The sequence below is a fragment of the Haematobia irritans genome, chromosome 1 (assembly GCF_050003625.1).
Source record: "Haematobia irritans isolate KBUSLIRL chromosome 1, ASM5000362v1, whole genome shotgun sequence".
Classification (NCBI taxonomy): Eukaryota; Metazoa; Arthropoda; class Insecta; order Diptera; family Muscidae; genus Haematobia; species Haematobia irritans.
Genome location: NC_134397.1, coordinates 91773550 through 91788733, shown reverse-complemented (window position 1 = coordinate 91788733; position 15184 = coordinate 91773550). Strand labels below are relative to the sequence as shown.

The 15184-nt window shown below is 32.0% G+C and overlaps 1 protein-coding gene across 2 annotated transcripts in view; it reads left to right on the top strand.

Moving 5' to 3' along the window:
• Positions 1–618: 618 nt before the first annotated feature.
• The window catches only part of LOC142221411 (calcyphosin-like), a 35662-nt gene continuing 21096 nt past the window's right edge, over positions 619–15184 (top strand). Inside the window, exons 1-2 of one of the 2 annotated variants that reach the window (XM_075291130.1) lie at positions 619–771; positions 905–946. In XM_075291130.1, coding sequence (XP_075147245.1) covers positions 929–946 — 18 coding nt within the window. In that variant the 5' untranslated portion in view covers positions 619–771; positions 905–928. The remainder of the gene's footprint in view (positions 772–904; positions 947–15184) is intronic. The other variant, XM_075291129.1, reaches the window with a different exon arrangement.

Below are 15184 nucleotides of genomic sequence, written 5' to 3'. Positions count from 1 at the left end.
TGATCTGTCAAATACTAATGCATGAAAATCCTAACCTCAAAAGAATCACCCTTTATAAATATATAAAATTGTATTTAAAAACGAAGGCGAGCAGTTCTAATTTTGAAGTAAAAGGTTTACCACAAATATGCAAGATTTGTCCAAATGAATGAAAAAAGTCATTCCATATATGAATTCAATTCAGTTAATTTTTTCCATTCTGTAGTATAGTGGTATATAAATATAGGAAAATGTTAACTAATATATGGAATGCATTCTACCTAATTTCTACGAAAATCATATCGTTCAAACAAATAAAAATGTCTTTGGCGCTATACGAAGTTCAACTTTCTTCACAATGAGTTCATATTAATTTAAAGAAGGGGTCACGTTTTTCTGCGTGTACGGTTGTGTCGTCCATACTTATTATAATAATACTAATGATCACAACATCACAGTTGTTAGCCGGTTAGATGTAAGTGGCACATGACTACTATATATGTCTTCAAACGATCAGTGTGCGTGTTCCTAAACGGTCAGAATGCTCCACATTGGGATGTTGTAGCGTTGTCTCGTTTCACATAAATGAATGCCAAGTTCATTGTTGCTATTGTTGTTTTTATTACTTTGTACACAAAGATCGCGGTCTCATTTGTGGTTGGTTACTGATTTGTTTGCCATTGAAAGTTTAGTTTTCATCGTAAAGCCGACTAAGTAGTATCACCACGGAAGAGTTTTATTTAGATTTCAGAGTTTGAGTTGAGCTGAATCATATTTTGTGTATTTTGAGAAGTGAGTCTCAACAAAGAATTTTTTATTGTTTGTGAAGTTTAAATGAATTTTCTTTAATTGTGGATATAATCTTACTGCTGCTACCTTTATTCTCTTTTCTTTTTTGTTGGTTAATTCCACTGAAACGCGATAGTTGTAACTAAAAAAGGCAAACAGAATGAATGATTATCTATTCGTAAGTTTCAGTTATTTATTATTTGAAATTCATGTTGTGCACCCACCAAATCGCCATCACCGTCACCATCATCCGATCATCCGTTGTAGCCTTTATTGTAGATGTTTTTAATTAAAAAATAATAATAATTGCTTTAATTGTTTCAACTCCACAATATTGTGAATCATTCATATCAATGGGCATACGCTCTTTATTCTCTTCATATCCATTGTATATGCGCGGGGATTTTTGTTGTTGAATAATTGTAACACGAATATTGTTTTTGTTTTAATGTGATTCATATGAGGTGAAAGCGGTGTGTTTGTATGTGTTGTGTTGTGTGTGCACGTCTGTCATTGTGGATAAATTGTCTCGTTGCAAAACTTTGAAAAATTACCTGGGTTTGTTTGTTTATTTTCCACGATTTATTGTGACAAATGATATATGGGTGTCATACAATACCTACTTAAATATAAACAATATAATGTTTGTATATTATTTATGATTATGTTCCACGTACAAATGATTATTGCGTTTTTTACCGGCATCTCCGTTTGTCAGGAAATCCATTCAAACTAAGAACTAACCAAATTTATGTAGCTATATTCGAAATTAAAAAAATATGCCCGATTTAAATTGGTTTAATTAGATACAGTTCCAATATATATCATTCTTCCGATATTGATTTTGTTGTTCCCGGACGCCAGAGGTTTACTTTGATTTGCTTCAAAGAGTACAATTGGTATTATCATCAAGTATGTTAAATGTCGTTCAAATTAGTTAAGATTTAAGTATAGCTCCCATACGAGTATATATGTACGCCTGATTTGGCGAAATATCTAAGAATATTTCATACCTATGTTTAACGGCATTTCACTCCAGTTTACACAGAGAATAGATTTAAAATTCTATCTAAGAGTGTCGAATTTGATCCAAATCGGCTCAGATTATATACATATTCCATATATTTTCTTCGGATATAGCCAAAATACCCACATTTTGCACACAATTTCAGTGTTGATTTCCCCATATTGTAGTCATATGCTACACACTATCTGTCATTAGACTTTCCACAGAATGCTTAATATTTCGGTAATGCGCCGACTTGCGTACATATCACGCGATTTGACCAAATATTGTGCCAAAAGTCACTACTAGCAATTTATATTGGCCGATATCCTTGTAAACTTGCCACTGCTATATAACAAAAGTTTTAAAAAGACTCAAATTTACTTGTAATATACACTGAAAAAACAGTGAACCCACCAGGAAGAAAACTTTTGATTAATTTTAGAAAATTTTGAATATTTTTAGAAATTTTTAACTAAACAGTATTACAAGCGCTGGCATCGCGCCGATAACACAAAAATAAGTAAATATTTTTCGACAAATTCAAGAAAATTTATTAGACATAAATAATTATTTTCACTTTTTAAAGAAAATTTTGTAGTTTGAAGGAAAAACTTGGAGTTCAAAATGGCAAGAATATCTTTAGTGACATACAAAGTTCATGATGGACGCATTTTTGGTAAAATTTACATATTTAAAGAAATTCTGAACTATTTTGTGGAAGACACGAATTTAGTTAATCTTTATGCTTCATTTGAGTATACTTTTTTCCTCGGTTTTAGTTAATTTAACTAACGTACACAAAAAATTAATAGAGTAAATGAAACTTTCACCAAATATAATAAGTTCATGAACTAAAATATAGTTAAATTGGCTTTAGTGAAATATTGAGTTCATTTTTTTTTGAGTGTACCCCTAATACGTATGTGTTATAGTATAAATCATAAATAAGTACACAGAACGAAAAATTAATTTTATTTTATAAAAAAAATACAAAGATCAAAATGAAATATTATTAAATTTTCCTGCGATAAACTTTTTCAAATATTATAAAACTATAATTGTAGGTATTTTATCGAAAATATTTTCTAATTTGAACTGATAAAAAAATTCACTATTCAACGAAAATATCGTAATCATTTTATCACTTACAACACCGATAAAAAATCCAATATTCAGCAATTAGGTCGTAGAAGGTTTGTAAGTTTAATATCGACAAAAATAAATCCACAAATTGATAAAAATATCGTAAGCGATTTATCAATATTAAAAATCCTAATTTCGATAAAAATGTCGTAAGCATTTGATCAATTATAATTAATGATTTTATCCGCTATTTGATAAAAATATCGTCATAAATATATTAATCAAAAAAATGTGGTTGAAATAAAAGACATTTTTACATAAAAAGAAAAGTTTTTTTTTATTTCTATTTAGAAATCATTTGTTCAACCAAAATAAAAAATATAATTTTTGATTTTTTAAAGAAATATTAAAAAACTCACTCGAATTGTTGTCTTCATTGCATATATAATTTTTGACTCAAAACTCATTCCATCTCGAATTCAAATTGACGCCAGCTGGATGTTTAACACATAAGCGACTCCAAAAAATATACACACAAAGAAAATTTCATTAAAAATTTTTTTCTATCAGCGTATGTCTAAGGTGAAACATAATATGTTTGCACAAAACAAACAATATTTTGTTTGGATCAGTCCTGAAAATATATATGATTGAAGCAGAATGTGTCTCTGAGTATATGTTACACAAGCGATTTTTTTATTCATAAACTAGCATAACATAACATGTTTGCGACTTACATGTTAATATGTTACAACATATTATATTTGGGACATACAATTTTTTAATATAATATGTGTGGATACAAACATATATTAATTTAGAAATTGCCTATAAACATACATATGTGTTTAGAAAGAGAGACCGAGAGAGTATAGGTTAGGTTAAAGTGGCAGTCCGATTAAGTTCCAGGCTCACTTAAACTATTCAGTCCATTGTGATACCACATTAACTAAACGTACCTATTATATATGGGCACTTCTAGTTTTAACCGCTGAACCTTCTCGATTATTTTCTTCTGTTGAACCAACCAGATTGTTCCAAAAACATTAGCAGACTGCTTAAGTTAACGTTTTCCAGGTCTGTCAGTAATCTAAAAAGAGTATGCTGCATGTAAAAAAATGGAAGTAACGGCGCTTCAAAAATATATACACACAAAGAAAATTTCATTAAAAGTTTTATCTATCAGTGTATGTCTAAGGTGAAACATAATATGTGTGCACAAAACAAACAATATTTTGTTTGGACCAGACCTGAAAATATATAGCTTGAATCAGAATGTGTCTCCGAGCATATGTTACAGAAGCGATTTTTTTTATTTAGTGTAGAAGTAAATCACTTGGACATAATTGTAATTAATCTAAATTAAAAATCTAAATTATGAGGTTTTTACTACAATTTAACCCTGGACAGTCATCCTTCGTCAAAATGACGACGCGTGTTTTCATTTTCGATTTAAAATGCATTTTGGTCGATTGGGAAATGATAAATTTAAGTTATACCAATACAACCATTTTATGAACTTTTGTCTTATACTAATTAAAAACAAATTGAATAAGGATATAAACTCAATTTTGGTTCTCATTTTTGCTCACGATGCGAGGGATGACGTTAATGTACAAAAAATAAAGATGACTTTCAAGGGAGAAAATACTCTGTCTTGTGTTTTTGTTTCTGTTATAATAGACCTGTTGTTCTGTGTTTTTTGTGACAATATAAAGAAATGTGTATACCATAATTTTCTCTAGAAAGGAGCGGAGCGAAATTTTTTTCTCGGAGCGGAGCGGAGCGGTTTTATTCCTCCGGAGCGGGAGCGGAACGAAAAACTATGGGCCGCTACCTGGTTACAAAAACAAATTCTTTTTAAAAACAAGTAAGGAAAGTCTAAAGTCGGGCGGTGCCGACTATATTATACCCTGCACCACTTTGTAGATCTAAATTTTCGATACCATATCACATCCGTCAAATGTGTTGGGTGCTATATATAAAGGTTTGTCCCAAATACATACATTTAAATATCACTCGATTTGGACAGAATTTGATAGACTTTTACAAAATCTATAGACTCAAAATTTAAGTTGGCTAATGCACTAGGAGGAACACAATTTTAGTAAAAAAATATGGGAAACATTTAAATCTGAAGCAATTTTAAGGAAACTTCGCAAAAGTTTATTTATGATTTATCGCTCGATATATATGCATTAGAAGTTTAGGAAAATTAGAGTAATTTTTACAACTTTTCGACTAAGCAGTGGCGATTTTACAAGGAAAATGTTGGTATTTTGACCATTTTAGTCGAAATCAGAAAAACATATATATGGGAGCTATATCTAAATCTGAACCGATTTCAACCAAATTTGACACGCATAGCTATAATGCTGATTCTACTCCCTGTGCAAAATTTCAACTAAATCGGAGCAAAAAATTGGCCTCTGTGAGCAAATGAGTGTAAATCGGGAGAAAGCTATATATGGGAGCTATATCTAAATCTGAACCGATTTGGCTCATATTTTGCAAGTTTTTCGAGACTCATAAAATATTCGGATGTACGAAATTTGAGGAAGATCGGTTGATATACACGCCAATTATGACCAGATCGGTGACAAATATATATGGCAGCTATATCTAAATCTGAACCGATTTTATTCCAAAATCAATAGGGATCATCTTTGAGCCGAAACAGGGCCCTATACCAAATTTTAGGACAATCGGACTAAAACTGCGAGCTGTACTTTGCACACAAAAATATACCAACAGACGGACATCGCAAAATCGACTCAGAATTTAATTCTAAGACGATCGGTATACTAAACGATGGGTCTCAGACTTTTCCTTCTTGGCGTTACATACAAATGCACAAACTTATTATACCCTGTACCACAGTAGTGGTGAAGGGTATAACAAGTCAAAATTTTAGCCGAGCCGAATCTTAAATACCCACCACCATGGAAGGCATACAATAATTTTCTAACCAGTCTGTTTGGGGACTATACCAATATATGCATTAAAATTAATCATATTAAGAATGCCAAACTAAATTACGGGTCAAATCGTAAGATTCTTCTATCAGGGAGTCATATCAGGACATTGATAAAGACTAAATTTGGCATAGCTCCATTTGGATCTAAATAGGTTTTAAAATAAATTTTAAGCAAAGTGGATGAACATTGCAGCTCTCAAGTTCACACTCAAATAGGGAGATCGGTATATATGGGGTCTATATCGAAACTTGAACCCATATGTACCAAATTTGGCATATCCCATTTTAAATCTGAGCCAAACCGGATGAAAGATGCTGTTTCCATGCCATCCAGAAATCAAATCGGGAGAACGGTCTATATGGGGGCTATATCCAAAAATGCACCGATGTAAAGCAATTTTAGCATATCTCTTATGGACCATGACCTCAAGAAGTTAAATCAATGGTTTATATGGGGGCTATATCGAAAGATACGCTCAAAAACACTGAACCCAACAGGAAGGAGAAATAGAAATTATTATTTAATCAGTATTACAAATGCAAATTTCACGCCAATTTCACAAAAAGAAGTAAATAATTTTCGAAAAATTCAAGAAAATTTATTAGACACAATTATTATTTTTTTCAATTGTTAAAGAAAATTTCGTAGTTTTAAAGAGAAAAAAAAAATGGAGTTCAAAATTGCAAAATTAAACGTATAAAACTAAGATTCTAGATATATTTATAAGTTTTACATACATTTGGGTGGTCAACTTATATGCGAGTTTATACACAGAGAGTACAGATTGGTTGTGATAATCGAATTTATTGCCAACCTCCTTTTGGCAGTTACAACAACTATCTGCTGGCAATTGTGATACCCGACAAATTCGGTCGACTCAATCGAATTATGGGAAATCGAACTAATACAGTATATGGAGTTGGTTGTATTAGACAATGAAATTGGTCGTTGCTCCCTTCTTCATTTGGTTGTATCGCCCAACTTTACCTTAACTGAATTAATAATAATTCTTTTCTCAAAATATTGTATTTTATTTATATTTCTAAATAATAGAAAGGTACATAAAATCACTTTTTAGCTGATGGCCTCTGTAGCCAATGCTACTATTGTAATATTATTCTTATATTATACTATAAGTCTAATTTTGTAAATAAATAAATAAATAAAATCACTTTATACCTGAATACAATACATTGATAACAATTTTAAAAAATGTTCACCTTAAAAAGTATAGCCGCTAGCATGGATTGCAGAATTGTCAGGCAATGGGAGTTAAATCTTTAGGACTCTTAGTACCTTAGTAAATGGGGTCCGACCTGAGCACATAGTGGTATACCATAAAATGGACCAACATAGCCAGTCTAAAAACACTACAAATTAAGTCAAGAAATTAGTGTGGAGTTTTAAAAAATAAATAAAAATCTACTCGCCATGGTCACTTCTTTGGCAGCCGCATTAAAGTCGTTACATGGTTTAAAATTTTGCCCTTTAAGGCAATAAAATTGTTCCACATCTAAAACTACATATACATGTAACTCAATTTTGCATTTAAATCGTGCCTTGGGTATCCTGAAGCCTGCGCGAGTTGTTCGTAAAACCATTTGACAGCCAGTCCACCGAGGAGTCAAATAAACTTGGAAACGGCTGAAATTTTTTCCGTTTTCAGTGGTTTTTATCTTAAATTTAAAAAAAACACGTTTTCCTTCAACATTGATAATTGGTAATAACATTATTGACATTCAAAAAAACTCCAAAGCAATTCGGCTGTGAGTATCAATTGAAAGTTCTGAATACAAAATGACAGTTATGAGGGGTTTAATCAAAAATTCGATCAAAAATTTTCAAAAGAGAAACAGTTAGTTCAGACAACTATTTGACTTGTATTATAAACAAAAATCTATAATAATAAGCGCCAAATGGTAGAAGGAACGAAATAATGGTTGTAAATAAAGTAAATAGATTGACACAACTGTGATTTCATTGTAAATGCAGAATTTTCATTACATCTATCGATTTTCAACCAATAACTTCTCTGTGTGTAGCTTGTCTCGTACGTGATTTCAACGGACGGACACCACATCTCTACATTGACTCAGAATTTCACTACCACTGGGGTCTGAGACGAATATTTCGATTTGACCCTCTAAACTAGCAGTAATGCTAGTGTAACTCCTATTGCTGCTATATATTACAACAGAATGAGTTGAGTACAGGGTGTAATTATAAATTTCTGATGAGAATTTATAACTGAAGAGTATTAAGAAATAATATATGCCTAACCATGTGTATATCGGTATACCATCCCAGCAAAAAAAGCGTGGCCAAAAAAGCAATGAAAATGTTCTTTTTGGATCCGGCAGTGGTGCAAAATTGACGCAGAAGCGATGAATTTAACATGGGCTTGTCATAGAACGGAAGTCCTCCATTTCAACAACCGTTGCACTGAATTTGCATCACTTCTTTAGGTGTGATCCTAATTCAATGTTTTGGATGTAAATTAAAAAATTCTGTGATATTTTGTCAAATAAATAATTTTTATAATTTTTTATAATTTTTAATGGATTCTAACGCTTGTCGAAAACTTTTGACCTCAAATATTTTCAAAAATGCACAATTTCTTCAGATTGGATTTGGCATTTTTTTCGACAAAATTTAAATGATTTGTACCATTTTATGAATTCTTACTCTGTTTTTAACCTATTTGAAACAAAAAAGTTAAAATTACCCATTAAAAGTATGAAAAAACCAGGTTATAAAAAATTTAATTAAAAGAACATCCTGCGTAGTTAAAATAAAGAACATCATTGGGAGTGCATCTCCTGGAAGTGCTTTTAAAGTTGTGCCTTTGGATGAACTTCCAAATTTTTTTGTTGGGATATTATGTTTCATTTATTTTTGTCGTTCTTAGTGGTTATTATAAATATATATCTGTGAGTAATATGGTTAATTAAAGACTTGAAAACCTGTATTACTAATATGTAAATTGAATGCTTTTTTCTATTATGAAAAGCAAACCGCAGAGTTCGCTTACATTACTAATGAGTTCACCGGAAGAAATTTTCACCACGAATCATACGTACAATTATCACAACTAATTATAATTATGAGTGATTTATATTAAATGTGAATGACGAATGCATAAATTCAGAACAATTTCAACAAATATTAAGTTTGTCCCAAAGTGAAGAGCATATTCATTTTAGATTATTTGCTTTCAATGATACAAGAGGAGTTAAAGTTAACAGGAGAAAAGATATTTCCATTTTTCTTTCTGTTAACTGGCAGTTAAAGCCTAACTGAGCTACATGAAAATGGCCGTTAATGGATTATTTTTATGTGATTTAAAAAGACAATCGAAAGTTAATTAAATTAAATATATCAATACAAACAACCTTAGAAAAACGTCAAGATATTGACACTGATTTCAAATCAAAGACGCGATTTGTTTTAAATACAAATATCTTAAAATAAGCAAAATCAAAGTTTTATTTCCTTATACACTGAAAAAAATATTGTCGTGAGGTCAAAGATTTCATGTCTTTAAAATACGAATACAAATTTTGCTTAGCATAGAAGACGCATTTCTCTAAAATAAAGTTATTTTCCTTGTCCAAAAGTCGATAAACTTTTCAATGAAGTCGTATTGTTCTTATAATTAAGTGATCTGACTTAAAAATGGGTATCTTAACTTGACAGAAAAAATTTATAGGCTAATGTCAACTTGACTTTAATAATTCAGAAAAATTCTTTAAAATTAATGAAATTGTCTTTAAATTTGTTGTCTTTTTGCATCTTGACTACAAAGCAAAAAATCGTTCAAATATAGGACATGTTTTTCAAAACTTTATTTTAAAGAAGTTTTTTACTTCAAACGTAGCATAATTTTTACTGGAAGTCGAGTCTTAATTTGGAAAATAAAGTTGCCGTTAACTCTTTTTTAAAGGACTTTGATAGCATATGAAGGAAAAAATCTGAGAAAGCGAAAAATTAAAATCTGCTTCCTAGAAGCAAGTACACAAAACCTAAATTTAAAAGAGAATTGTGTCTTAAAAGTATCCTTACTTGTATTCTCCGCTTCTTTGGCTCGGAATCAATACCAAATTTTTTAAAGTAAAGACAAAATCTTTGGAACCGAGTATGCTTTTTTTTTCAGTGTACAATTCTCATTAATCAAATATTCATTTTGGGACTCAATAAGAGATAAATTCCTGCCTACCATGAAAAATTTTAACAGACATTCAAGTTAGGTTATGTATATTGGCAGCCCGATATATCCAGCTCACTTATTTTGATACAACAGTGGTCAACTTCCCTCTAATCACTGAGTGCTGCTCAATGACAAGGGACCTCCTTTTGACAGCCGAGTCCGAACGGCTTCCACATAGCGGTGAAACCACTTAGAAAAGCTTTGAAATACTCAGAAATGTCACCAGCCTGAAAATTTTCTGGTATTTGGTCGAATCCCACAACCCTATATATGCAAGGCGGACATGCTAACCATTGCACCAAGGTAGATGTGAGACCTCTTAAAGAACGATGGGGAATTTCTATCGTATCAATGTGTGTTGCTTCGTCCTTTTGGCAACGGTACACTCATGCCTTTGTCATCAGAGTGACAAATAGATGTGTATCGGTCCATGTTTTGGTATAGCCCCTTATAGACCGATACCCCGATTTTACTTCTTGGGCTCCTATAAACCGTAGATTTTATCCGATTTGTCTGAAATGGAAAATGGTGTGTATCGGTCCAATGTTTAGTTTAGCCTCCGTACAGCGCTATATCCCGATTTGAATCCTTGAGCGTCTAGACATCCGAACTTTTATCCAATCTGCCAGAAATTCAAAATCGATAGGCATTTTGGGTTCATAAAGGAGTGTGCCGAATATGGCATGTGTAGACACCGCAATTTTTATCCGATTTACGCATAAATATGCCGAATATGGTGTGTAACGGTTCATATTTTCGTATTTACCTCACACAGACCGATCTCCAAATTTGACCTCTTAAATGTGTACATCCCAATTTTTTGGGATTTGCCTGAAATTCAAAATCAAAAGGTATTTTGGGTCCACACATATGTAAGCCGAATCTGATGCGTATAGGTCGATTTTGATATGTTATACCCCCCATATAGACCGATCTCCCGATTTGACCGAGACACCGCAATTTTTATCCGATTTGCCGGAAATTCAAAAATTTAAGTTATTTTCTGTCCGTAAAGGTGTAGCGAATATGGTTTTGATATAGCTCACATATGTTAAGTCTACCGATTTCTATGTTGGTAAATATGTTTGCTTGGCAGAGGATCTGTCATCAAATCCACCTGAAATTCTATAAGTGAGCCAGAAACTTAATCGGGCTGCCACTTTAACCTAACCTAGCCGAACCTGGCGAAGAAATTTTTAAGGAAACAATTATATTTTTTAATTCATGGTGGCCGCTAGTTAAGGTTCTGCCCGACCGAACTTAAGTCCGTATAAACTTCTTAATTGAAAAATGGCATAATTTATACTAAAAATATAGGGAGTTCTTTAGCTTCGAATTTTATATTGCGGTTAGTACCATTATGAATGACTTTGATGTTACAATATTAAAACAGACATACTAACTAAAAAATTAAGAGTTTTGTATTTGCGATATAAGAACAATTTGATTACAATTTTATTTATAAAAGACTTCAAACAAACTAACTTCAAAACTGCGTCAAATCAACCCTGCCGCAAATTGAATATAAATCGATTTCATTTTAAAGCTTCTTTATCTTTAATGCATGATTATTAAAGTTATTATATCCAAAGACAATTGATTTCAAGAACATGCACCACTTGTTTAATAATATTACAATGAATTACAATATACTCTACTTGCCTTTAAAGTTATATGAAAAGGTTTCTAAACGTTCCCTTTTCAGAGAAATTTGTCATAATTGCAAATTAAAATTTAGGTTATTAAGTCAATATTATTTTCAGTGTAAAATACTATACTAATTAAATTATGTTTCTCCTTTGACTTAACCATTTCCAGTGCAAAACTAATTGACTAGAATGATTTTCTTAAGGTTAATGAATTGGAAAATAATTTTTTTTCTAATCTTCTGTGTCACAAAACGTAGCCATGGGCCATAATCTTTTAGTAGAGTCATTTTCTAAATAGACTACAATTTCGAGGTGAATTAATTAAATAAGACCATAGTAAAACTGATGAATTAGGTCAGCTCTTAATGTAGACACATATTTGGTATGAATAATACAGAACCATTTGAACGCAAAGGAGACTATAAACAATGGTCTTTGTTGGAAATATACAGTTCTGCTCGAAAATTTTCCAATTGAAGTTTTCACACAAAATTGTATTGCAATATGACTACCAAGAAAAAAGATGTTTGCATGTGGGAGCGTAAATGAAAAATATGAGATTTTATTTATTTGTGAATTTTCCCAGTACATTAAGACATATGTCTTACACTGAAAAAACAGTGAACCAACAAGGAAGAAAACTTTCGGTTAATTTTAAAAAATTTTGAATATTTGTAGAAAATTTTAACTAAACAGTATTACAAACGTTGGCATCACGCCGATGTCATAAAAATAAGTAAATATTTTTCGACAAATTCAAGAAAATTTATTAGACATAACTAAATTTTTTCACTTGTTAAAGAAAATTTTGTTGTTTGAAGGAAAAACTTGGAGTTCAAAATTGCAAGAATGTCTTTGGTGACATACGAAGTTCATGGTGGACGCATTTTTGGTAAAATTTACAAATTTAAAGAAATTCTGAACTATTTTGTGGAAGATACAAATTTAGTTAATCTGTATGCTTCATTTGAGTATATTTTTTTCCTCGGTTTTAGTTAATTTAACTAACGTACACAAAAAATTATTAGAGTAAAGGAAACTTTCTCCAAACATAATAATTCCATGAACTAAAATAAAGTTAAATTGGCTTTAGTGAAATAGAGAGTTCACTTTTTTTTTGAGTGTAGGGAGCCACCGTGGTGCAATGGTTAGCATGCCCGCCTTGCATACACAAGGTCGTGGGTTCGATTCCTGCTTCGACCGAACACCAAAAAGTTTTTCAGCGGTGGATTATCCCACCTCAGTAATGCTGGTGACATTTCTGAGGGGTTTAAAGCTTCTCTAAGTGGTTTCACGCAATGTGGAACGCCGTTCGGACTCGGCTATAAAAAGGAGGTGCCTTGACATTGAGCTTAACATGGAACCGGGCAGCACTCAGTGATAAGAGAGAAGTTCACCAATGTGGTATCACAATGGACTGAATAGTCTAAGTGAGCCTGATTCATCGGTCTGCCACCTAACCTAACCTAACCTAAGACATATGTCTTATAACTTTGCCCTATTATCATTAATGTAACATAGTATCATAAGCGTAGGAAGGCCTCAGGGCAGGGGGCTTGAAGTCTGATATTTATACCCTTCACCACTACTGTGGTACAGGGTATAATAAGTTTGTGCATTTGTATGTAACGCCAAGAAGGAAAAGTCTGAGACCCATCGTTTAGTATACCGATCGTCTTAGAATTAAATTCTGAGTCGATTTAGCGATGTCCGTCTGTCTGTCTGTCTGTCCGTCTGTCTGTCTGTCTGTTGATGTATTTTTGTGTGCAAAGTACAGCTCGCAGTTTTAGTCCGATTGTCCTAAAATTTGGTATAGGGTCCTGTTTCGGCTCAAAGACGATCCCTATTGATTTTGAAAAAAAAATCGGTTCAGATTTAGATATAGCTGCCATATATATTTTTCACCGATCTGGTCATAATTGGCGTGTATATCAACCGATCTTCCTCAAATTCCGTACATGCGAATATTTTATGAGTCTCGAAAAACTTGCAAAATATCAGCCAAATCGATTCAGATTTAGATATAGCTCTCATATATAGCTTTCTCCCGATTTACACTCATTTGCCCACAGAGGCCAAGTTTTTGCTCCGATTTAGTTGAAATTTTGCACAGGGAGTATAATTAGCATTATAGCTATGCGTGCCAAATTTGGTTGAAATCGGTTCAGATTTAGATATAGCTCCCATATATAGCTTTCGCCCGATTTACACTCAAATGACCACAGAGGCCAATTTTTTGCTCCGATTTAGTTGAAATTTTGCACAGGGAGTATAATTAGCATTGTAGATATGCGTGCCAAATATGGTTGAAATCGGTTCAGATTTAGATATAGCTCCCATATATAGCTTTCGTCCGATTTACATTCATATGACCACAGAGGACAATTTATAACTCCGATTTAGTTGAAATTTTGCACAGGGAGTGAATTAGCATTGTAGCTATGCGTGCCAAATTTGGTTGACATCGGTTCAGATTTAGATTTAGCTCCCATATATATGTTTTTCTGATTTCGACCAACATTTTCCTTGTAAAATCGCCACTGCTTAGTCTAAAAGTTGTAAAAATGACTCTAATTTTCCTAAACTTCTAACGGATGTGATATGGTATCGAAAATTTAGATCTACAAAGTGGTGCAGGGTATAATATAGTCGGCCCCGCCCGACTTTAGACTTTCCTTACTTGTTTTGAAATAAAGCTGTGGTTGAACTTATGATTACTTATTTCATAAACTTATGATTAGTTCAATAACTAAAGCTCTTTTATTATTTTGTTTAGTCTGATTTTTAGTCAATTTAATTAAAAAGACAGTAATTAATATTAAAACTATTCTTTCATAAATGTATATATTAATAATGCTGCAAAACAGCGTAGCCACAAAATTAATTGGGTGTGGGAGTGGTGAAAAATTGGTGGAGAAGTGATGACTGTAATATGAACTTGTCATAGGACAGATGTCCACCATTTCAAAAGACTTTGCACTGAATTTGCATCACTTCTTACGGTGTCATCCGAATTCAGTGTTTTGAATGTGAATTAAAAAACTTTGTGTTATTTTCCTAAGTAGATATTTTTTGTAATTTTTAATGCATTCTAATGCTTGTCTGATATGAATAATAATATGTCTAGAATGAATAATTTGTACCATTTTATAAATTCTTTTTAACCTATTTGAAAAAACAAAACAACAATTCTCATTAAAATATGAAAAATGAGCTATAAAATACTGAATTAAAAAACCTTCCTGTGCAATTAAAATAACAAACTTCTTTGTGAGGAAATTTTGGAAGCGCTTTTAAAGTTGCGCCTTTAGAACAGCTCCCAATTTTTTTGCTAGGAAGAAGTGTGGGACTACTTTTAGTTGCTTTATTAAACATTAATTGTCTAGTTATCTAGATGTCTGATTTTTTATTAATTTTTATAAAATAAAACATTAATTGAACCTCAGTTCAGTATATTAATTTTTAGCTAGGGGGGCTATAGCCCTCCCTA